Below are 24,887 nucleotides of genomic sequence, written 5' to 3' on the forward strand. Positions count from 1 at the left end.
CCTGTTCTTGGAGAACGAAGAACTTCGTACCTGTCGAGTTCTCCAAGAAAACCCGGGAACTACGAAGATCCTCAAGCTGGATAATTCTCTCTTAAAGAACAAGAGGACACATTATCGAACTCTACCGTCGACGAAGAACCCCGGAGTGGGTTTTGAACTGCCGGACCCAAACGCAAAGACGTATCAACGAGAGAACACTTAGGGGCTGTTGCCTGACGCCTGGGTGTTGTATGGTGGCTGTTTCCTTTGCGGCTATGTTGCAAGAAGGCCATAAGACGGCGCGAAGGAGGCCTGCTCAGCCCGGGTGGAGGGATTTTTCTTGCGGCACGTGTGGCCGAGGTCGCAGTGGTTGCAGCGGCTCAGACATAGACTCAGACCGACCCACCGATCCACTGCCGACCATCGACAGGAGGACCCAGGCTGAGAGCTCGCTGCGCACGACAGACTGAACTCAAGGACAAGCATAGGACTCGAGGACAATTTTTTTTTTTTTTTTTTTTTTTAAGTGTGGCGGGTCCCAACGCAGGGCAACGCGATACTTGTGCGGGGGTCTCGGCGAAGCGAGGAAAAGGCAGAGAACCTCGAGTTGCATGGTAAGTAAATGTCGGCTAACACCTCCTCCCTCTTTTTCTTATACATACTTTTGAGAGAAAAAAAAAATTAGGCTCGTGCCACGAAAACGGGCAATGCGGAGCCACGATTTACGGCAAGCTGCAGACAGGTTTTCGTCGAGACACACAGACAGACAGACAGACCAAACATTCGAACTCGATACAAAACTATAAAAAGCCGCTAATATCTGATCAAACACGACCAACACTCCAACGTGGCGCAACAGAACCGACTTGTCGTGACACTGAGGAACTGCAAAATGTAGTTGTAGCATTGCCCTAAAAGTAGATAGCGATGCTGTAGTAGTGCTTGTGCTATTGTGCTTCTACAGGTGGATTCTGTAGGAGAGAACTTCATGGGGTCTAAAGGTTTTAGTCATAGTGTTTAGAACTGCTGTAGCATGTACTGTATATGTATTATTAATAAGACGTGGTTGTGTGTGTTAATGCTTATATAGATATAAAATAATATGGCTGCTTTCGGCATGATATTGAGGCGGTATTGGCGTCGAGGATAGGGAGGTCTGTACAATAAAAAAATGAAAATACATCCAGGTTTTTATGCAATATCTTGATTCACCTCCGTATTCATACAAGACTGGGGGTTCGTGTGTGTGTGTGTGTGTGTGTGTGTGTGTGTGTGTGTGTGTGTGTGTGTGTGTGTGTGTTTATGTAAATACTTCGCATCCAACGACCCGGTCTAAGGCAAACAAACTTCTAATAAAGAAAAAAAGGGGGATATATTCATGCTACTTGTTTCTAAAACACGCACACACACACACACGCACACACACACACACACAATATATATATATTCATATTCAAACGTGTTTGATAAAAAAAAATCATACAAAATAATGAGACTGGCGGTGTCTTCACGCGGCGTCTGCGGACGTCCGCAATACACCTGGCGGGGGAGAACCAACATACAGGAAGCGGGCGCAAGACAATGTAAAGGGCATACTGGGAACTGTACAAGGGAGGAAGGGATCTATAACAAGGCGATATAAGGGCGATCTATGTACACATTCCTAAAGGAGGCGATAACAAACAGGACTAGTAAACAATCAGTGGCAAAAAGGGATGATGCGTGAGGAAGTGGCGGTGGAGGAAAGGTGTGTGGGACGGGGGATGGGTGACGAGTGGGGGGGGGGGCTGAGAAGGGGTGGGGCAGAAGTGGAACCCGGGAAGGGAAGCCAGGAGGTGCCAAGTGGCACTTCAGGACACAGGAGAAGCAGGCCAACATGGTAATTGTACGAAAATGGTCAGTGACTTTGAGCCTTTGTTCTGTCTACCAGGAGAGGATTTTAACTCATCCGGAAAGGTGGACACTGGCATAAACAGTCTCGATCGACCGAGGCTCTATCTGTTTCCATCTTCTTACCAGAGCTGTTATTGATAACAGGAAGGAATGGGCCGAGGAGAAAGCAAGAGGAGGATGAGGATGGGGGGGGGGGAAGAGGGAGGAGAATGATTGGCGAGGTGCCATGAGAGAGAGAAAAAAAAAAGAGAGATTGAAATCTCAAGTCAGTATGGGGTAATGGGTTGGACAAAGCTAAGATAGGAAACGGCATTAACCAACCACAAGCATGGGAAGTGGGTGCGCAAAACACAGGTTATGGAGAGGCAACATAAACAAAATAGAGAACAATGGTCCCGATGGCGTAAGTACAAAATAACCTGGACAACGACGGAGGGAAAAAATAAAAAAAATATGTGTTTGTGTATACGTGTGTAGATGTGCGCGGTTTCCAGCAGGCACGCGCGCACATCTGCCCGCCGTTGTCTTGGAGCGTCAACTGAGGAGTACTTAGTACGCCCCTGGAAGCGGATACATCGAAAGAATATAAAGACATGGGGAGAGTAGTATGTGGCTGAAGACGTATGGAGGAAGAGGAAGCGACGGCTCCAACAAGAGAGGAGCGATTTTGAGAGAGAGAAAAAGAGAGAAATGTAAAAAGTAGCACCAGAGCAAAATTTCGATTCTTCTTCTTTTAAACTATCGAGGCCAAAATGTGAACTTTTTTTTTTAAGTCTTTTGCGTTGCATAGTAAGAAACTGTCCCTTGACCTTAAGAATTAGACACATGCCCTTTCTGTCAGCATAGACAGATGCAGGCAAATATGGACAGACAAGGAGGCTTATACAGGTCAGGACCATAAAGAGAGAGATTAGCCTTCGACTCTCAAAAATAAAATCCGAGTCGAAGAGCTTCTGCAAGAAATTTGGAGAGAGCTCAGTCCTGAAGAAGACGTCGTAGATGAAGACCACGAAGACACTGGTCTAGAACAAGTCTCCAGAAGAAGACGACCCCAGGAGGATCGACAGGAGCAGAACGGGCCCCGAACTACAGAAAACGACGTTGATGGTCTCCAGCCGAAGAAGAAAAGGAATAAGGAAAATAAGAAAGACGGGGGGAAAAAAGGCTGCGAACCGGAGACCAGCGGGACGGGCGTGGCGAAACCTCTAGAGCCTCCGGAAGGAGCCGGAAGAGTATGATGACTGGACTCTACGAGATAACGTCACCCATGGTGTTTGCAATGTAGTAATAACTGAAGAAAAGGCTGTACATTATATATATATATATATATATATATATATATATATATATATATATATATATATATATACACACACACAAGACTCAAGTGGGTAAAGTTTTCGGCGACGTGGTCAGGTTTACATTCCAGTACAGGAATCTGGATCGATTCCAAAACCAACCACGCCCGCCCTTCCAGGCATCAAAATATCACACCACGTCACCCTCCGCACGCCCGTGGCTACCATAGCCCCCCTTTTTACACGCCCATCACTCCCATGAAGATCTTAGCTTTCTTAGGCACTAAAAACTAGAGTACAGAGGACCACATCGATATAAAAAAGTTCGAGTTTATCACATTCAACGCGCCGTGCATGGGCACTCTTGTGGATCTGTTGATTATTATTATTTATTATTACCATTATTAATAGTATTATTATCATTATAAACAGTACTCACTCATGGAGTCTGTGCGGTTACTTACACACATACACGCGCGCATGAGCTTACACACATACAACCACACGCACATACGTCCATATACGCGCCGTCCAACAAGGGGTGTTTCATGTCCCCTATAAAGCTAGTCACCGTCCATCTCGTTCCCGTTCTCGGGAACGCTGTTCCAAATTCTTTCTCTTGCATGACCATGTTCGGCAAAAAGTGATTTTTTTTTATTAGACTCGGAAAAAAAAAAATTGAAGTGTTTTTCAACCACTCCCATTGTATAATTACAAATCACGTGTCCGCAATCACTTTTTTTTTCTTTCCAGTTACCATTATTGCACTAAAAGTTTGTGTGTGTTTGTGTGTACGTAAAGTTTCCGTCGCGTTGAGGTCTGGCACCTCTGCGTGACTTTTGAGTCGCTTGTCACTAAAATTATCACTGACAAAATCATCACTAAAATCGTTTACAACGTTCTTCTGACAGTTCTTCTTGCTGCCCTACATCTCCTTAATATGATCACTACTCGATGATCTCGTTTGATTTAAAGTGTTCATGGCTTCCCCTTACCCGGAGTTCTCTTCTTTCGCGAATCCGGTAAGAATAAGAAGCTGCGTCGTGGTTTGGGGACGCGAAATGCGCCTCTAGTTCGTAATCATTCACATATGCTATGGCGGAGGGAGTAGACTAAGCATCAGGAGGGGTAGAAAGTGGATGATGACGGTGATGGAGGAGGCGGAGGCTGCGGCGGCGATGGTGTGGGTGGAGTCACACCCAAACAATCCACGCTATTCACACACCCTGTTTCATTACTTGTGGCAAAAGGAGTGTTGCAGTGACGGGCACTCGTAACAAGTTTTTTGTTTCATTTCGTTACATGACGTCACAGTCTCGGCCCTCGCGTTTTCCATTTCCGAAAAGGACGTCCTCCATCTTCCACTTTGGTCTCCTGTCTTGAAGAACGGACATTTCTTCCTTCGCGTGGACATTTTACTCATTTCTAGTGAATTGTAGGCTCAATTTTAGAATAAAATCAAGTAGAGGGGACTTGACCGTCACCCCCACCACCACCTACCCTCCACGCAGACACCTCAACACCACCACCCTTCTTCGAGGTCACCGTCCATCATCATCCTCATCACATCCTGTATCTGCTGGGGTTGCTGCTGCTGAAAGTGGTGCTGCTCGAACTTCTTGCGGTGTTTCTCGAACTCCTCCTCCTGCTCCTGAAGGCGGAGTAGCAGCAGTTCCTCCTGTTCCCGTTCATCCACTTCCTCTTCTTCCTCCTCCTCCGCCTCCTCCCGCCCTCACAACTCCGAGAGCTGCCCTTGTGAGAGATTGTGGTGGGCGGCAACGGGGGGCGCGAGTTGGCCGGGGGGCATGGGGGCGAGGGGCCCCGCGTGGGTGTAAGTCTCAAGGATGTAGGCGATGGATTGAAGGCGGTGCGGTAGGTTCAACTTCCGGCAGTAAGGATCGGCCTCCAAGGACTCTAGGATCTGTCAAGGGAGAGGAGAATGGCAGTGAGTACATAGGATCCGCTATGGGTTACAATGGATATGATTTGTATACTCTGGGTCCCTTCCCCGTTTGGGAACCCTTCATCACCATAACCCCCCCCAATTCATATTCCCCCCAACCTGTTCCCCAACTTTTGTGAAACTAGCCTCCTCCCCCAAACATCCTTATATTGTAAAATTACCCCCCCACCTACGAGTAATCTTTCCCCCTCCCCTTGTGCAGCTAAGATTCCTCCCTCCCCTCCTCCCCGCTCCCCCCCCCCCGGATACCCCAAAGGGAAACTTGAGTCTGGTTACGTGGTCGTGTGTTGGCAGATTAGTTCCAATGCGTAGCCCAGCTTAACTTCGGGAGCTGTTGAGTCTGCAATGCATTCGAGTGATGGCAGTGGTGATAGTGGTAACTGCAGTGGTGGTAGTAGTAGTAGTGGTGTTGATGGTGTTGATGGTGGTAATGGTAGTAGTAGTAGTCGTGATGGTGGCAGTAGTACTAGTGGTAGTGTTGGTGGTGGTAGTAGTAGTTGGTGGTGGTGGTGATGGTAGAGGTAGTTGTAGTAGTGGTGGTGGTGATAGCAGTGGTGGTAGCGATGGTGGTGGTCAGTGGCAGTGGTGGTGGTAAGAGGGAGCAAGTGAGGAGGACGAAATTGAAATTGGAGCAAACTGGGGCAATGACTTGATCAAGAGGACGAAGCCTGGCGACAGTCTTGATTCCCTAACTACTGGGGACGAATAAAATAGCTTGGCGACATCCAGGGAGAAAAGAAAAGAACCACACGGTAGGGAAGGGGTTCAAGACTCCGTGCCTTTATAAAATGCCGTTCTCGAGGCCCTGCCACTCTTGGCATCCTGCCCTCATGTTCGTGGTTTCTCATACATAATGCTCTTATAAAATGCCGTTCTCGAGGCCCCACCTCGGCCTCGAGGCCCCACCTCGGCCTCGAGGCCCTGCCACTCTTGGCATCCTGCCCTCACGTCCGTGGTTTCTCATACATAATGGCACTATTTCCGGGTAATAAACTTTGAACTGTTTCGGATGGGGGGATTCCTCGTCACTCTTGATACAAGGCAACTCGTGTATCACTACCACCACAACCACCTCTACCTCAACCATCACTACTGCTGCTGCTGCTATTGCATCTACAATTTCTAACGCCAATACTCCTCCTCCTCCTCTTCCACCTCCTCCTCCTCTTCCACCTCTTCCACCTCCTCCTCCTCCTCCTCTTCCACCTCCTCCTCCTCCTACTACTACTACTACTACTACAATTATTACCATCACCACCGCCTCCACCACCACTGTTCCTGCTATATCTACAATTACTACCACTTCTGCCCTTATTACTATTACTACTACAATTACCACACCCCAACACCACCACTACTGCTATTACCACCACCACTGATACTACTACTATTACTACTGCAACTACCAACACCAATACCAATTTCACTACCACTACTACTGCTGTTATCGCTACTACTACTAACACTACTACTCGTACTACAACTACCACCACCACTACCACTTACTACTACTACTAACTACTACTACTACTACTACAACAACTACCACCAAGCCACTACCATCATAACTTCACACTTATTCATTGCCATGACGCTAAATTTGATTTAAAGATCTCCACCTCAAATTAATAAATAAACAAATAAATAAATTAATTAATAAATAAATAAAAGATAACCCTCTGAGGTGCGGACGATTCTCACACACGAACGAAACTCCACAACAGAACTCTTCGTATCTACTCACCACTTCGTGGTACTTCGTGACGTAGATGTAGAGTTCCTTGAGAGCGGCCAGGTTATCGAACTGGGACGAGTAGGTGGCCGACAGGTGTTGCAGGTGCTGCGCGATCTCCTGGTCGCTCACCGGGGGCAGCGTCGTCACGTCACTGTAGAACTTTTTCACCTGCGCCCGAGGAGAGAGAAAGAGAGTGAGACCGGGAGAGTCAGGACTCGAACCTAACGTCGGGAGGGGGAGTGAGGGGAGGTAAAGGGGAGAGGAAAAGGAGTGAAGGGGAGAGGAGGGAGGAGTGAGGGGGAGGGAAGAATAGGGGGAGTGAAGGAGAGGGGAGGGAAAGGCAAGAAGAGGGGGAGTGAAGGAGATGGAAGGAGAGGGTAGTGAAGGGGAGTGAAGGGTAGGGAAGGAGAAGAGAGGGAACGGGAGAGGAGGGAAGGGGAAGGAGAGAAAAGTGGGAGTGAAGGGGGAGGAAAGGAGAGAGGAGAGGGAGTGGAGAGGAGGAAAATGGGAAAGAAAGAGAAATGAAGGGAAGTGAAAGGGAGGAGAAGGGGTAGGAAAGGAGAGTGAAGATGAGGGGAAGGAAGGGAGGGGTTAGGCTTAAGAAAAGAGGAGGGGAGGAGGAGGGGAAGGGGAAGAGGCGAGGAAAAGCAAAATGAATTTTATTGTTACAAGGGCGGGAAAGGAAGTGGGAGGAGGAAGAGGTGGAGGAGAAGGTGGTAATGGATGAGGGGTGAGGGATGAGGGGGTGCAAAATAGGAACAGGGGAATGAAAGGACTGAAAAGGAGGAGTATAAAAGGAGGAAGAGAATGAAGAGTTAAACGATGGGAGAAAATCAACAGAAATGGTGGGGAAGTAGATGGAGGAGGAAGAGGAGGAGTCAGGTGGTATAGAGATGATTACGAAGGTGAAGAATAAAACAAGACAAATAAAAAAGAACAAGACTAAGAATAATATACATGTACAGTGTATGTATAGAAAATTCACATACCTCTTAAAAAAAAAAAAAAAAAAAAAAAATCTCCAAGACACCTGTCCAGAACTTACCTGAGCTCGGTAGCGCGGAATGTCCTTGGCAAAGAGGAGCTTGGTGGAAGGCGAGTCCTTCCCGAGGCGGTGTTCGGTAGTCGAGCAGGCGTCGATGAAGGTCTGCGCGATGACCGAGAGGCTAGCCTCGACGGTGGCGCTCTTGTTCACGTCGAAGATGAAATCCGGGTTCTTGATGAAGTTGACCCAGAAACGCAGCGGGAGGCAGTTAGACTTCCATGCATGGACGACCTCAGGGTCGTTGAGCCCATGGACCCTCGCCGCGTCGTCCAGCAGATCGAAGAGCCACTTAACTGCCGGGGGTAGGCCCTCGTTCGGCGAGAGGATCGTCCTGAAGAAGTCGTCCACGAACTGCTGGATCGTGCCCTTGGTGGAGAGCAACCGCGTCAAGAAGATCTCGGGAATGGCTTTGTGGGTGTCATAGGTCCTCTCCTTGGACCCGGCAGGGGATTCCTCCGGGCGGACGAGGTGGTACACGAGAGGCTGCTGCTGCTGTTGCTGCTGCTGACTAGAGCCCCCACGGCCCCCGATGCCACTGCTGCTACCGCCGTCGTCGCCTCCTCCAGGAGAATTGAGGGGCGAGATGCTGTTTGCGTACGAGTAGTATCCCGTGCCTGTAAGATATGGAAAATATATGTAAGTCTCACTTCACTCAAGACACAAGTATGAGAGCATCATTAGACTAAGTCCTCTACAGATGGGCCTGACTGACGACGATTTTATTCACTGAGGAGCGGTAAATATGGGACAATATGAAATATTTACCTGGACCCCATTTTGTTCCAAATCTGTCTCTTAAGCTGATTAAAATCGTCTATCGTTAGTGTGAACAAACCACACTGAAAGAGAGGGTTGTATCGCTACGTACTCAAATTACGTAGTGAGATACAGAGACTGCATCATTCCCACAGGGGATAGACCGGCGGTTCTGCAATGAACCCTCAAGGTTGAATAATCTAATTTTCACTCTCATCATATACAGCGTCGTTATATAAGGAGACAGTGTCTAAACTTGTGTGTATAGAAAGGATTAACGCACCAAACACGTACACCGTGCAAAGGATATAACTGAAAAAAATGCAGAAAAGATATCACTGCAACTCAAAAGCTATGGAGCCAATTCAGCAGCATCTTCACCTCCCACTGTCCCACTACCCCCCCACTCTTCCACCACTAACCCCCCCTCTCCCCTCTACTTTTTCTTCCTGCACCACATAATTCAAACGCAGTTCTATTGTTATTCGTGGACCATTCCCTCGTTGCAACACAACTATTGCATGCAATGGCCTTGGTGTTGACTTTGAATCACTGGTTTTGTATACAATTGGTAAAGTTGTTTTACTCACTTGAGAGAAAAACAAATAAAACAAAAAACGGGGGAAGGGGTCAGGAGATCTTTCAGTCCATAACGAGGCTGGATTCAAATTATTTCTTTATTTTCCCTCCCCTTCCTTTCCTTTCCCTTCCTTTCCCTTCCCTTTCTTTCCCTTCCCTCTCTCCCACTTTCTTATTCCACTCTCTTCTCTTCCACTCTCTCTTGAAGCTCCGATGCTCTCTTTGTATCGTTTCTCATAACCTCTTCCTTAGCGGGGGGAAATCTCCCAGGGAACAATTTCAGTCACTGGGTCTCGATCAGCTTAAGACTCTTTTTAGACCGGAGTCCTCCTCTGGTTAGTAAAATCTCTCGTCTTACTAAAAGGTGTTTGTTCCTAACAACTGTTGTGTCTGACATCTTTATTCGACTGAGAGAAGATAACTGAGTACGTTGAGTGCAATGTGTTGGAGATCTTTTTACATACACAAAGACAGACACACATACACAAAGACAGACACACATACACAAACACATACACAGACAGACACACATACACACACGGTTCGACGGCCTAGTGGTACCGTTCGCAACAACCAATCCAGTTGTCCGAGTTCGATTCCCACCCTGGGCTGAAATAATTTCAACATCTTTGCACTGCGAGCCAGCGAGCCAGCACTCTAACTCTGGTGGGCAAGTGTAAGTGTAAGTGTGTGTGTGTGTGTGTGTGTGTGTGTGTGTGTGTGTGTGTGTGTGTGTGTGTGTGTGTGTGTGTCAGGTCACAGCGTTACTCATAGGTCGGGCATATATGAGCTCTGAGCTCTCATCCGGCAGGGTGATAGCTGTCGATCACGAGTCCAACACGTGTTCCAAGACCAAGGTGAATCTCACATACATACACATCACGAAGTTAACTCCTTCACAACGGTGACGCCCTTAACATACTTTATTCAGGTGAGGAAACAGACACTGGACAAAACACTTCCCCGATCGAGCGAGCGAGTCCCTTCAGGCGAATCAAATCGTCTGGCATTAGCCAGAAAAAAATATACTGAAAACGTCTCAACCTCTTCGACTTCCATCTTTAACTCTCAATCTATCTATTCTGGTCCATCACTTCATCTCTGCACCCCGCTTATCAAACTCGTCTACCCCGGCCCTCTCTTCCCTCCCTCTCTCTTTCCTCATTCTCTCTTTCCCTTTAATCCTCCCGAAGGCGACGACGGAGGCGGGGGAGGGGGAGGGGGAGGGGGAGGGATGGGCACTCAGCTAATGGGATGATCCCAAAGCGAGGAGGCACGCGACAGCAAACGCTAATCTTAATGAAAGGAAAACCGAAAATCGGCTCTTAGAAAACGAGGGAAAATTGCTAAGTGAGAAGCTAGGAGAGGGAGGAAGGGAGGAGGAGAGGGAGGAAGGGTAGACGAGGGGAAGAAAGGGAGGAAGGGAGGCAGGGTGGGTAGACGAGAGAAGGGAAGGACTGCTGGAGAGTGGGAGAGAAAGAGAGAGAGGTACTAATAATAAAAAGGACAGAGTAGAAAGATAAACGGGACAGAGAAAGGGCGAGATTGCGAAAGAGAGAGAGAGAGAGGTAGAAACTGAGGTAAGAAAGACATGAAAAATGTGGAAGAAAAATGACATGACGAAAACGAGCTTCCGAAAAAAAATTAACGAGAAAGTGAAAATGAAACATAAAAGACTTAAGGAAGACATAGTTGGGCAAGAGGAAGGACAAATGAAAAACGTAAAAAGGCAATAAAGGAAAAAGGGTGGGAACGTAATACGGAAAACGTTTGTCATTAATGGAAAGAAAACGGGTGATGGCGTATACTTAAAAAAGACAAAAGGATTTATAGATCATAAAAAATGGGAAATGTCCATCATAAAGCACGAATGGTGGGGAGCGGGGGAGGGAGGGGGGAGTGTATCCTTGAGTGATGGGGGCGGGCGGAGGTCCCCCCCCCTTCTTAAATCGATCTCTTCAATTTGGTGACCCCTCCCCTCACACACACACACACACACACACACACACACACACACACACACACACACACACACACACACACACACACACACACACACACACACACATAGCTTTCCCCACAGAGTAATAGACATTTGGAACAAGTTAGATGAGAAAGTGGTGTGTGCAAAAACAATACATGAATTTAAAAACAGTTTAGATAAAATGAGATATGAAGACGGGACCTCACGAGCATAGCTCCCCTTCCTGTAAAATACAACTAGGTAAATACACACACACACTTGCTTTCTTCAGTCCAGAGGCTGTGACTATACGAAATCGAGATACATTCACCAGAATCAAATAAATCAAGTTAACCAGCTTGTTGCTTCCGTCACTCATGATAGTATACATTCAATAAAGTTGTGGGCACCGCTCAGATGAACGCTGAAACTGAGGCTTACGTATTAAGAGTTAAAATTGTTAATACAAAAAACAAAAAAAACGGATGAATTGTAATTCGACGTCGCCTCCTATTCTCTCCCCCTTCCTCCTCCCCCCCTCCCCTCTCCCCCCTCCCCCACCGCCTTTTGGAGGAGGCACGGCAAGGCGTTCACTCCATTTTGGAGGCGCCTGGACGATGACGTGAAGGAGGACCTGAGGGTGACAGTCGCGCCACGAGGGTCCGGTGCGGAAGGAAGTTTGTGTGGGAGCGTGCGTTGAGGAAGAGAAGTAGGAGGAGGAAGAGAAGTAGGAGGAGGAGGAGGAAAGAGGAGGAGGAGGAAAGAGGTGGAGGAGGAGGAAAGAGGTGGAGGAGGAGGAAAGAGGTGGAGGAGGAGGAAAGAGGTGGAGGAGGAGGAGGAAAGAGGTGGAGGAGGAGGAAAGAGGTGGAGGAGGAGGAGGAAGTGGTGAAAGGAGGAAGAGGTGGAAGGAAGAGGAAGGACGAGGAGGAGGAGGGGGCAAGAGAATGAGGAAAGACAGGAGGAGGAGAAGGGAAGAGGAAGGACGAGGAGGAGGGGCAAGAGAATGAGGAAAGACAGGAGGAGGAAGAGGAAGTGGTGGAAGGAGGAAGAGGTGAAGGGAAGAGGTGAAGGGAAGAGGAAGGAGGAGGAGGGGCAAGAGAATGAGGAAAGACAGGAGGAGGAGGAGGAGGAGAGTGCAAAAGGAAAAGAGAGGGAACAGAAAAAAGAGAGCTGAGAGTAGAAGGGGGGATAAGAAAAGAGAAGGGGTACTGAGGAGGAGGAGGAAGAGGAGGAGGAGGAGGAGAAGGGAAAGAGTGAAGGAAAGGGAAAGGGTGGGGGAAGGGAATAGGAGGAAAATAAGGGAAGGTTGAGGAAAACAGGAGAGGAGTTGGGAATGAGAGGAAGGGAGGAATTGGGAAAGCTGAAGAAGAATAGGAAGAGTAAGAGGACGAAGGAAAAAGATGATATGGACGAGGAACAGGAATAGAGAGGTGAGAACAAGAATAGAGAGAACATAAAAATAGGACGAAGAGAACCCTGTGCGGGGTACTACTGTCTACGAACGATTTATGATGTCAATATTTTAGGGGTTTTAGTGACATTCCTGCGGAACAAATCACTCAGCACGCTTTTATGATCGGAGACTAGACTTCTCTCTCTCTCTCTCTCTCTCCGTCTTTCTCTCTCTCTCTCTCAAAAAATAAATAAAAAGACAAATTCTATCCTTCCTTCCACAAAATAGATAAACTTCTATTCTTCCTTTAACAAAATAATGATATAAACTCCTCTCCTTCCATTCTGCTGCCTTAAACTTCTCCTTCAGTTCCTCTATAATTCCGCCTCTTTCCTAGGGAAAGAAGCGCCGGTTATTGTTGGAAAAATACAGAAATACCAGGAAGGAAGAGAGGAAAACGGGAGGATAAGAATAGGAAGAAAAGTGATAGGAAGGTGAAGGTCAGCATTAGGAGGATGAAGAACAGAAGCTGGAAGAGGAAAAACGGGAATAGGAAGAGAGGAGATAAAAAAAAAAAAATAACAGGAGAGGCTGGAAAACCATGAATAATTATGAATAATAATATTTAGCAATAATTAATATAAAACAAAAGTCAATGTAACCGTGAAGATAGAAAACGGGATGACCGAGACGGTCACCAGGAGACGGTTAGGACCGTTATAGGTCCTCGCACTGCGACCTGATCTGACCCTGGATGACCTCGTTTCTATGTTGAAAGGTTTACCAAGAGATGATTACGATTTGATGGCGTCTTCTTCGTCCCTCAAGTCTTGTCGGAGCTCTTATCCCGAATAGGTACTCCGTGTGTGTATTTGTGTGTGTGTGTGTGTGTGTGTGTGTGTGTGTGTGTGTGTGTGTGTGTGTGTGTGTGTGCGCGCGCGTGTGTGTGTGTGTGCGCGTGTGTGTGTGTGTAAGAGGAAGACAGAGAGGGAGAGAGAAGGGGCAGAGAACCACACCCATTACATAAATCAGTCTTATATAAAATATCCGGAGAAAAATAAGATATATCCTGGAGGCCAGGTCATATTTTATATGTACACGCATGCACACGCGCACACTATCGATCTTTCACTATCCTCCCTTAATTTCCTCTCTTCACCTAATCCACTCTCTCTTCTACTCTTTCTATTCCCCTAATACACCATTTCCATTCTTCCTCTCCTTATCTTCCTGTTCCCTTCTCCTTCGACCACAACTCTATATTACCCGACCAACAAAGAACGACAGTAAACCAGGTCCCGACATCACTAAACGGACGTTGTGGCCATCTTCTACATCTTTATAAAACATCCCCCACTCCCCTCCTCCTCCTCCACCCTTGCTTCCTCGTAATGACTTCCGGCCCCTGACCCTGAAAGCCTTCAGAAGCCCATTCCTCCCAGCCTTCTTTTCCTCCCTTATGACAATGCATTGCTGAGACGGGACCTTCCACGCAGCACCCCCTGCTGGATGTGATCTATCCCCTCTGCCATATCCGATGGTAATGCGCGAGTTTCCGGGTTACAATAGAGAAGAATAAGACTCATGTGGTCTTGGAAGACCCCGAAGATCTTCGAGGTCGCAGGGTGGTAGTGGTGGTGGGGGTGTGGGTTGGGGGGGACTTAAAGTGGGAATATGATCGCAGAGATGTGAGAAATGTACAAACGAAGAGCGAAGTGTCAAAGTTGAGACAAGACCGGAGCTCCGGAAGAAAAAACCGGAAAGCAAACTTTGGAGGGCAAGAAGAGGCGCGCTTGCCCTCCAGGAGACGTGAATCGACCGAGGTCGTCCTCCAAACTTGATACAGGAGGTTTCCTGTGCGCATAAAGTCAGGGCGTGGAGGTGGAGGTGGGAATCACCGGTAAAGGTCGTCTACTACATCATGGCCTGTCTTCCGCCTGTAGCTCTTCCGTCAACGGTATTGTCATCACCACCACCACCACATCCACCACCACCACCTCCACCTCCACCACATCCACCATCACCACATCCACCATCACCACATCCACCATCACCACATCCACATTACCACCACCACCTGCAACTGTAACGATACGATATAATAACGTCAACGCCGGTAATGGTCACAATAAAAGCGTCGGTTACGGTAACGTTATCGGTAACGTCTACGCAGGTAACGGCAACGCTGGTAACCATATTGGAAATTATTTGATGAGTGAAGAAGTTTCGCGGTCTTTCCTGGCGGTGGCGGTATGGAAAAATCGAACATTTGAGGGAAAAGATGGAATGAAAGCTCAGTGGTGAGGAGGAGGAGGAGGAGGAGTAAGAGGAGTAGGAAGAGTAAGAGGAGGAGGAGTAGGAAGAGTAAGAGGAGGAGGAGTAGGAGGAGTAAGAGGAGGAGGAGTAAGAGGAGGAGGAGGAGGAGGAGTAAGAGGAGGAGGAGTAAGAGGAGGAGGAGGAGTAAGAGGAGGAGGAGTAAGAGGAGGAGGAGTAAGAGGAGGAGGAGTAAGAGGAGGAGGAGTAAGAGGAGGAGGAGGAGGAGGAGGAGTAAGAGGAGGAGGAGTAAGAGGAGGAGGAGGAGTAAGAGGAGGAGGAGTAAGAGGAGGAGGAGTAAGAGGAGGAGGAGGAGGAGGGATTCCCGGTTTAGGGGAGGAGGGGAGGACGGGGTCTAAAGGTACTATAAGGGGGTAGGAGGGAGTCGGGGGATGGAGGGTGCAAGGGGTAGAGGGACCAAAGGGGTGAAGGGAGTAGAGGGAGTGGGGTAGGGGGTAGGTGGGAGTAGGGGTAAGAGGGAGTAGGGGTAGGAGGGAGTAGTGGGTAGGAGGGAGTAGGGGGGGAAGGAGGGAGTAGACAGAAGACACTTTGAATCGGCCCTGTTTACCCCTTCAATACGGCGGCTTATATTTAAGTTGGTATTGCCGCCAGATAACTTTCTTCTCCTAACTAGACTCTGCACAAACGCGATCTTGAACAATCAAGAACCTACTCTGTCTCGAGCCAATCCTCCCAGCCCCTCAGCTGAATAAAATCGTTTGGTGTCATTCACCAAAATAAATAAATGAATAAACAAATAAATAAAAATGATGTCCCTGTGTGGTAGTGTAATGCTACATTACCGTGTCTGAACCTGTGTCTTTAGGGCGGAAAGTCTTGGTCTGTGTCGGGGTGGGGGAGGGGGGAGGGGGGAAGTGAGAGGAGGGAGGGTGAGAGGAAAAGGAACAGACAGGCAGCGTATGAGTAATCGTTGAAGAAAGAGGGAGACGAGGGTGAGGGAGTGGGGAGGGGGAGGGGCGAGGGGGAGAGGAGGGAGTGGGGAGAGGGAGGGGAGCACGGTTGAGGGGAGCACGAGGGAAGGAAAAACATGAGGGGATATAGTAAGGGGGAACAACCGGGGTGGGGGGAAGGATGGGTTAAAGGGGAACTTTGTATGGGGAAGAAAGATTGCATAGGGGAAGTGCTGGATGGGGAGAAACGTTGGGGATAAAGGTTGGGGGAGTGGGGGGGGAAGAGAGGTGATGGGGAGGGGGAGGGGGGAGGGAGGGTCACGTGAGGTGGGGGGGGGGGTGACGCTGGTGATACGTCTGAGACTCCGACGGTCACTGGCGACTCATCTCCATTGCAAATATGTGAATCTGTGGCGGGGAAAGTGGTGGTGGTGGTAGTTGTGGTGGTAGTGGTGGTGCTAGTGACAGTTGTGGTGGTAGTGGTGGTGCTAGTAGTGGTAGTTATGGTGCTAGTGGTGGTAGTTGTGGTGGTAGTTATGGTGCTAGTGGTGGTAGTTGTGGTGGTACTGGTGGTAGTTGTGGTGGTAGTGGTGGTGCTAGTGACAGTTGTGGTGGCAGTGGTGGTGGTAGTGGTGGTACTAGTGGTGGTAGTTGTGGTACTAGTGGTGGTAGTGGTGGTGCTAGTGACAATTGTGGTGGTAAAGGTGGTGCTAGTGGTGGTAGTTGAGGTGGTAGTGGTGGTGCTAGTGACAGTTGTGGTGGCAGTGGTGGTGCTAGTGACAGTTGTGGTGGTAGTGGTGGTGCTAGTGACAATTGTGGTGGTGTTAGTGGTGTTAGTGGTGGTAGTGCTAGTGACAATTGTGGTGGTAGTGGTGGTGCTAGTGACAGTTGTGGTGGTAGTGGTGGTGCTAGTGATAGTTGTGGTGGCAGTGGTGGTGCTAGTGACAGTTGTGGTGGCAGCGGTGGTGCTAGGGACAGTTGCGGTGGCAGTGGTGGTGCTAGTGACAGTTGTGGTGTTAGTGGTGGTGCTAGTGGTGGTAGTGGTGGTGCTAGTGACAGCTGTGGTGGTAGTGGTGGTGCTAGCGACAGTTGTGATGGTAGTGGTGGTGCTAGTGACAGTTGTGGTGGTAGTGGTGGTGGTGCTAGTGAGTTGTTGTGCTAATGACAGTTGTGGTGGTAGTGGTGGTGCTAGTAACAGTTGTGGTGGTAGTGGTGGTGCTAGTGACAGTTGTGGTGGTAGTGGTGGTGCTAGTGACAGTTGTGGTGGTAGTGGTGGTGCTAGTGACAGTTGTGGTGGTGCTAGTGACAGTTGTGGTGGCAGTGGTGGTGCTAGTGACAGTTGTGGTGGCAGCGGTGGTGCTAGTGATAGTTGTGGTGGCAGTGGTGGTACTAGTGACAGTTGTGGTGGTAGTGATGGTACTAGTGACAGTTGTGGTGGCAGTGGTGGTGTTAGTGACAGTTGTGGTGGCAGTGGTGGTGCTAGGGACAGTTGTGGTGCCAGTGGTGGTGCTAGTGACAGTTGTGGTGGTAGTGGTGGTGCTAGTGACAGCTGTGGTGGTAGTGGTGGTGGTAGTTGTGGTGGTAGTGGTGGTGCTAGCGACAGTTGTGATGATAGTGGTGGTGCTAGTGACAGTTGTGGTGGTAGTGGTGATGCTAGTGACAGTTGCGGTGGTAGGGGTGGTGCTAGTGACAGTTGTGGTGGTGCTAGTGACAGTTGTGGTGGTAGTGGTGGTGATGGTCATGTTGGTGGAGGTAGGGGTGTTGGTAGTGGTGGTGCTAGTGGTAGTGGTGGTGGTAGTGATGGTGGTAAATAAAGTGACGTTGTGCAAGGATGACCCACGATTTAAACGACATTATCAAAGTCAAGAGTCGAAGCAGTTTAACTTGAACCCTTCCAATTCAGTAACGTATTTTGTGTGTTTTACGTCAGTCGATTTAAATCAATACGAGTACAGACACCGACTAATAAGTACCTTGCTGAATGAAATCATGTGAGGTGATCCACACCATTAAGTGACTCCTACGCGATCAATATTAAAAACAATATCCTGGCCAAGCGGGTTAGTGCGTCAGTACTTGCGATGGAGGTCGATGTGACGGAGATTCGAACCCTGCCGCGAGCGAGTTGGACCAAGGGTATGGTTAATTAAATTCCACGGTACAAAGTCCTCTGTAAGGGGCACCGCACAAGCTTCCTGGGTGGGGGAGTTCGCGACGTTAAACAGGGCTACTTCAAAATCCCTCTATATGGCTTTTCCATGATATCCCTATACCATCAATATCGCACATTGCGGATTATCACGTAATAATGACCGGACAATGACCACTTCAATTGGGTGAAGAGATTCACGTGTTATGCCTGACTGAAGGGCTCACGTGACCTGAGGTCAAAATACAGTACTTGTATTTCAAGATACTACATGCTGTCATCTTCTTTACGCGATAAGATTGCGTGGTTTTCATAAGATCAAAAAATATTATCTATTCTAAATAATACTCAATCTGCCTAACCGGAAACGATATTAGAAAAATTTGAACACGTGAATAGTAAGCGAAAAATAAATCAGATCCTTCGGCAAGAACAGAATGAAACAAAAGCCAAAAAGCGAAAAGTTTCCACAAGACTTTGACAAAAGGTTGTGGAGACACTGAAAAAGGGGCAAAAAGACTGACAATGAATAGAGGCGAAAACGAAGAAGAAGAAAAAGAAAAAAGATCATCGATACTTTTCACACGATTTGAGGTCGCAATGAAGAGCCTGAGGCAAACGCTCGACCTCAACGGCGCCTCAATTTGCCCTCAAGATGAATCTCGGAACTCTAAGGAGGCTCAAGGCAACCACAAGAAACACCTCCATCCTCTTGTAGGAGAGGATAATGACCTGGGTACAATTGTCCTCCCTCCTTCACCTCTTCACCTCCTCTAGAACAGATTACCCTCTTGTCTTCCTCAAAACTCAATCTTTAATTCCCATTCCCCTTCAAATCTTCTTCTCAACCTCGTGCTTCTGTACCACTCACAATAACAAATTCCTTCCCACCCTATCATACGCGTTCTTCAAATCCATGAACGCCACACACATCTTCTTCCTTCCCTGAACTCTTCCCCAGAACACCATAAATTCCTGTACCTTTCGTCTTTTTCTCTCTATCTGCCTCCACCCTTCCTCCCTTCCCTCTAGATTCTCCCCCCGCCACCCCCCCTCTTCCCCCCCTTCCCCCCCTTTCCCCTCCCACAAACACTCCGGGCGCGGTGTTCCCTTCGGCTGTGATGGATCACATCCCCGCTATTCTCGACCCACACTTGCACCGCAACCGTCGCTATTCTTCATTCGCACTTGGGCGACATGACCCGCGCTGTTGGTGCGATCTAGTACTCTCTTTCGTGTTTCTATTCTGGCAAAAGCCTCGGGGCTTTATTCAGAGGATCCCGAACTTGCTGACTCTGTGGCAACTCTCAGCCAACTTTGTCTGTTTGAAGCCCATCTTCGTCTTCAAACTCAACCTCCAACCTCAAAAACAAAAATTATGAGCAGCCCTTATACACATTTAGAGGACAATTCCATGAAAGAAAAAAAATCAGGGATATGACCTCTAGTTTGAGAATCACAGCTCCTCTCACTTACAGGATTAAACACTCTCTACTAAACCAATCAAAGCCATGTAAACGCCACAATTATTTTATTCTGGCTAACGTCGGACGATCCTAATCAGTTCAAGACAGGCCTACAGGGTTGGGGTAAGCAGTCCCATCAACCCCTAATACCTTCCCCTCTCCATGCTGGGTACACCTTAATCTCCCCTCCTCCCCCAGCTACTCCCCCCCATTATATGTGATTTGCATAGCATCCAGGTAGGTGTGACAGAGGGTAGCTGATATACTATGTCTACCACATTGCGACCTTCATCATGGCCAACGGAAGCGTCTGCAAATAAGACGAGAATGAGGATATTCCTCGTCTGTGTCCTTTCCAAGGTCCACCTCCATCCTGGCAGTCCTCCGAAGTCCTACTGATGTACTGTTGCCGGGTTGGAGAAGCGAACAGCTGCGTTCATATCGTGGGTCAGGTTTGGATGTCCGGAACAGTGCATATACTCGAAGTTGATCTCGGAAAACCACCACCATCACTACCACCACTTCGTCGGTCCCTCGGCGTGTGGGTGACGACGGCAGCCCGTCCCCATCAATTAATCTTTCCACCCCTCCTTCCTCCAACACTTCAACACATAAGGCGTTTTATACCACACAATGCACAGCGCCCCTGTCCTGTCACCAAAAATTAATAAGGTAACAATATATATATATATATATATATATATATATATATATATATATATATATATATATATATATATATATAATGTTGGACAAGTAGGTGAAGGAAGAGGAGTCTTAATCCAGGTTCCTACAAATAGTGGCCCTAAGACGCGAACATCAAAGCAGCAATTACACACACACACACACACACACACACACACACACACACACACACGCACCCACACACATTCATACATACACACATTCATACATACACACATTCATACACACACACACACACACACACACACACACACACACACACACATACATACACGCACACACACACTCATATTTACACACACACACACACACATACACGCAAACATCGTTATAGCCACCTCCTAGTACTCAACGACCGCCCAGCCCCATACAATTGCCTTGCAATCAACACAAATCATATCAATTAGTCAGACGTTCCCATACTTGCCCCTGCGAAGATATTCCCCCTGTCCCCTCCCCCCTCCAGGTGTTGCAGAGCAATTTAGACTGTGTGTATAGTCGCGAGCTCAAGTCACCAAACACTCTGAAAGTCAAGTACAGGGTTGTTCAATAGTTATAGGCTAATGTTCCCGTTTTGATTCGTGATCTCGTTTTTCCCGAATGTATAATACGTTAAATGAATTAAGGATTACCAGCGTATCATGGTAATTATTTTTTTTAGCTAATGGTGATAATTACCTAACAAATACCATTTTGATAAAACGAGTATATTGTTATTCGTGAGTAAATATCTACTTTTCGACAGTGTGCGGGGAGGTGGGGGGGGAGGTGAGGAGATGGTAGGGTGGAAATTATAGTCTCTGGTGACGGCCTAAGGATAAGAAATCTGATACATTTTCCCGTCATCATTTTTACTCAAACACTAAACCCCAATGTAGATGAGTTCTAAACTTCAACAACTTTATCCTGGTTAAGCCAGAGTATTTCATAGTTAGAAACCTGCTTCGCGAAGAGTTGATTGGACTACTGAAAATACATCTATCCTGATATCAAACATATTGTACAAAATTAAGATTTAATTTCTTAAGTGGTAGTGACGAATGAACTTGTGTTGGTATCTATTATATTCCCTTGAGTGAAACTTATTATTTTTCCTTTCTAATTCCCCTTTCTCCCTTCCAGGAAAACAAGATTAACTCCTCCAGGACGCCTATATTGTCTGATTTAGTTAAGCAATACCCAGCATCACCGACTTGACCACGCCCAGGACGGTGGTTAGGCACTAACAGTGGTATTCTTAAAAATAATTCTTTCCTTATATAAATCTTTGGAAGGGAAAGATTTATATATGAGGAAAGAATTTTTTTTAAGACTACCACCGTAAGAATCTTACGGCGGCATTCTTAAAAGAATTCTTGCCTTCCAAGGATTTATGTAAGATTTATATAAGGAAAGAATTTTTTTTAAGAATACCACCGTAAGAATCTTACGGTGGCATTCTTAAAAAAATTCTTTCCTTATATGAATCTTTCCCTTCCAAGGATTTATGTAAGATTTATATAAGGAAAGAATTTTTTATGAATACCACCGTAAGAATGTTACGGTGACATTCTTAAACAAATTCTTTCCTTATATGAATCTTTCCCTTCCAAGAATTTATGTAAGATTTATATAAGAAAAGAATTTTTTTAAGAATACCACCGTAAGAATCTTACGGTGGCATTCTTAAAATATTCTTTCCTTATATGAATCTTTCCCTTCCAAGAATTTATGTAAGATTTATTTAAGGAAAGATTTTTTTAAGAATACCATCGTAAGAATCGTGCGGTGGCATTCTTAAAAAAAAATTCTTTCCTTATATAAATCTTTCCCTTGCAAGAAGTTATGTAAGATTTATTCAAGGAGAAATTTATTTTTAAGAATACCAACGTAAACCACTTTGCGTCCAATAACTACATATGTCAGGGATGCAGTCAATTAGCCAGAATAAAATCTTTCAGTTTTCTGCAGTTGCAGCTGTACCTCAATCAACCATTCAAAGTCCACTGCTGAACATAGGCCTCTCTCAGCCTTTTCTGTGAGTCACGTGACTGCGGCATACTCTGCCACGTCACTCCTGCAAACTTCTATATATCATCCCTACCTTTTGTTTGGTCTGTCCCTCAAATGAATAAAATCGCCAGCTCGATAGATTACAGACATTTACATATACATATATATATATATATATATATATATATATATATATATATATATATATATATGTACATGGCCTTACACACATATTTCCAGTACTCGCATTATACGTTTCCGCAGACCATAATTCCATGACAGCAGCGCCTTGACCATAAATATTCATAATTCCAATTTCCATAAAAGACCCATTCCTAACGCATACATTTCCAATTCCAGGGGAGAGCGCACCCGCCTCTCCCATCAACCCCTTCATCTCGGTGACGCCATCCAATTCTATTCTGGTTGCCGCCAGGCGATTTTAATCAGCCAAGGGTGGCGGGGAAGACTTGTACTGTAGACGTGACAGGGGCGAGGTATTTAGGAATTAGGGGTACGTAGGCGGCAAGGGACTCGTATCGAAGTTGCTTCGGGAACAACACTGAGGAATATTGAACCATCCAAAACTTCGCATGTAGCTCTTCAGCAAAAAAAAAAAAAAAAAAAAAAAAAAAAAAAAAGGGGGGGGCGAGAAGGGGGGGAAAGTACGACGGGAGAGGATGGATAGAGAAGATGTAAAGGGAAGGGATGGAAAGGGAAGGGAGAAGGGAAGAGGAAGGGGAAAAGAACAGGCAAAAGATATGGTGAGTCATAAAGATGCGATGTCTCCGAAGTCCAGCCAAGTCGGAATAAAACGCGACTTCGGAAGGAGGTCACGTGATCTCCAATGAGGTTTGCGAGAGCCCAAAGTGGTCTGAGACGGGAATCCGGAAGAGTCACGGGAATATGGAAATGGAAATGAGAATGGGAGGATGGGAGAGGTGGAGGCTCAGAATAAGGAGATTGAAGGAGAGATGGTAAGAAAAAGGGGAAAAAGGATGAGGAGATTGAAGAGAAAGAGGATGAAGAGGAGGAAGGAGGAGGAGGGAAGAAGAGGAAGAAGAGGAGGCATAAGATGAGGACCATTGTCAGAACGAAAAAGAGAGAAAAATGAAGAAAGAAATAATAAAAATCTGGAACCGAGTATAGAAGAGAAAACGGAGATCGAAGACAAAAAGACAGACGTAGAATATCGGTCTCACTCCCTGACTACCATGGCGCGTTGTATAGATGACGTTGCAGCCGCCAGACGATTATTATTCGGCTAAAGTGACGACCCCCAGCCGGAACTGAGTCTCGTTGGATCGTGATCATAAGAAGGTCCGAGCCCAATGTGAATTAAATAGCATGACGTCTATCATAACACACAACACGCTACAGTAATGAACACATTAATCAGTTATAAATACAGTTAATGTGACGAACTATCATAGGCAAATGTATGTGTGTGTTTGTGTGTGTGTGTGTATTTTCACCTTGGTCTTTGGATCACGTGTTGGACTCTTGATCGACAGCTATTTCCCTATCGGAAGAGAGCTCAGAGGTCGTATGACCGATCTATGGGTAATGCTGTGACCTTACACGCGCACACACCCTCAACTCCCCGCCCACGAGAGTTGGAGTAACGACTCGAAACGCAGCGATACTGAAATTATTTTAGCCCTGGACAGGATTCGAACCCGGACTGCCGTAGCGACAGTCTGGGACTCTACCAACCGCGCCACCGAGTCGTGTGTGTGTGTGTGTGTGTGTATGTGTGTGTGTGTTTTGAGACATACACGTCTTTTCTTATCTTTTGTAATGCATTTTCCAGGAACCAATATCAAGCTCCACCACCCCACCCCTCAACTCCCCCACCTCTAGTCCTTCCTCCCAAAACTCTTAATTTCCCTCCTTCTTCCACTCTCTTTCCTCTCTTCTTCCTTCTCCTCTTCCCTCTCTTCTTCTTTCCTATTTTCCACCCTCTTCTCTTCTCCATCCTCTGTTGCTTTTTTCTCCTCTCCTTTCCTCTCTTTACTTCCTCTTTGTTTCTACTCCCCTCTCCCTCCCTCCACTTCTCCACCAACACAAACAATTCGTATCTCGTCTCTCTTTTACCTTTCTTCAATTCCGTAGCAATTCTTTTCCTCCTTTTTTTTTATTTCCATTACCCAGCAGTTGTTCCCTTCATTAAAGCTCCTCCGAGTTAGATTGTTTAAGCGTTTTTGAGGTCTCCCCTCTCCTCCCCCTCCCCTCTCCCCTCTCCCCCACGCTCCCCCAATAATTAGAATTTTTCTCCACTCAAACCAGACCTCATGTTCAAAAACCTCCTCCTCCTCCCTCCTCCACTCCCGGGTCTTCAGAGACTTCCCCGGAACCTAATCGCTCACTTGGGTCTACTATTGCCTCCCGGAAACCCCCCCCCGCCCCCGATCCTTCCGGGTCTTGTCGTCCGGGACTCGTTATCTCGGTCCCCCGTGAACCGGAACATCCATACCAGGGTCGTTGTCTTTGCCCATGACGTAATAGTCAGGGCCCTTGAGCGCCCTTTGTCCCCTGAACGCCCTATGGTCCCTCAAGTGGTACCTTGGACCCTAATGGACCCTTAGTGCCCAAATGGACCTTGCACCCAAAATGGATCCTGATGGAACCCAAATGAACTCCTGAGACTCAAAGGTCCTACAGGCCCTAACTATCGACCCTCCAAGTTATTTGGTCCAATGCGTCTCATGGACCCTGAAACAGTCTCATAGACTAATATGCGGTCT

The 24,887-nt window shown here is 47.1% G+C and overlaps 1 protein-coding gene across 1 annotated transcript in view; it reads right to left on the reverse strand.

Moving 5' to 3' along the window:
* Positions 1-238: 238 nt before the first annotated feature.
* The window catches only part of LOC143037023 (plexin-B-like), a 264,227-nt gene continuing 239,578 nt past the window's right edge, over positions 239-24,887 (reverse strand). The window contains exons 14-16 of the mRNA XM_076205126.1: positions 7,914-8,527; positions 6,878-7,036; positions 239-5,091 (exon numbers count right to left, since the gene is read on the reverse strand). Of these exons, the coding sequence (XP_076061241.1) occupies positions 4,903-5,091; positions 6,878-7,036; positions 7,914-8,527 (962 nt within the window). The 3' untranslated portion in view covers positions 239-4,902. The remainder of the gene's footprint in view (positions 5,092-6,877; positions 7,037-7,913; positions 8,528-24,887) is intronic.

The sequence above is a fragment of the Oratosquilla oratoria genome, chromosome 21, assembly GCF_046742065.1.
Source record: "Oratosquilla oratoria isolate Oo_2021 chromosome 21, ASM4674206v1, whole genome shotgun sequence".
NCBI lineage: Eukaryota > Metazoa > Arthropoda > Malacostraca > Stomatopoda > Squillidae > Oratosquilla > Oratosquilla oratoria.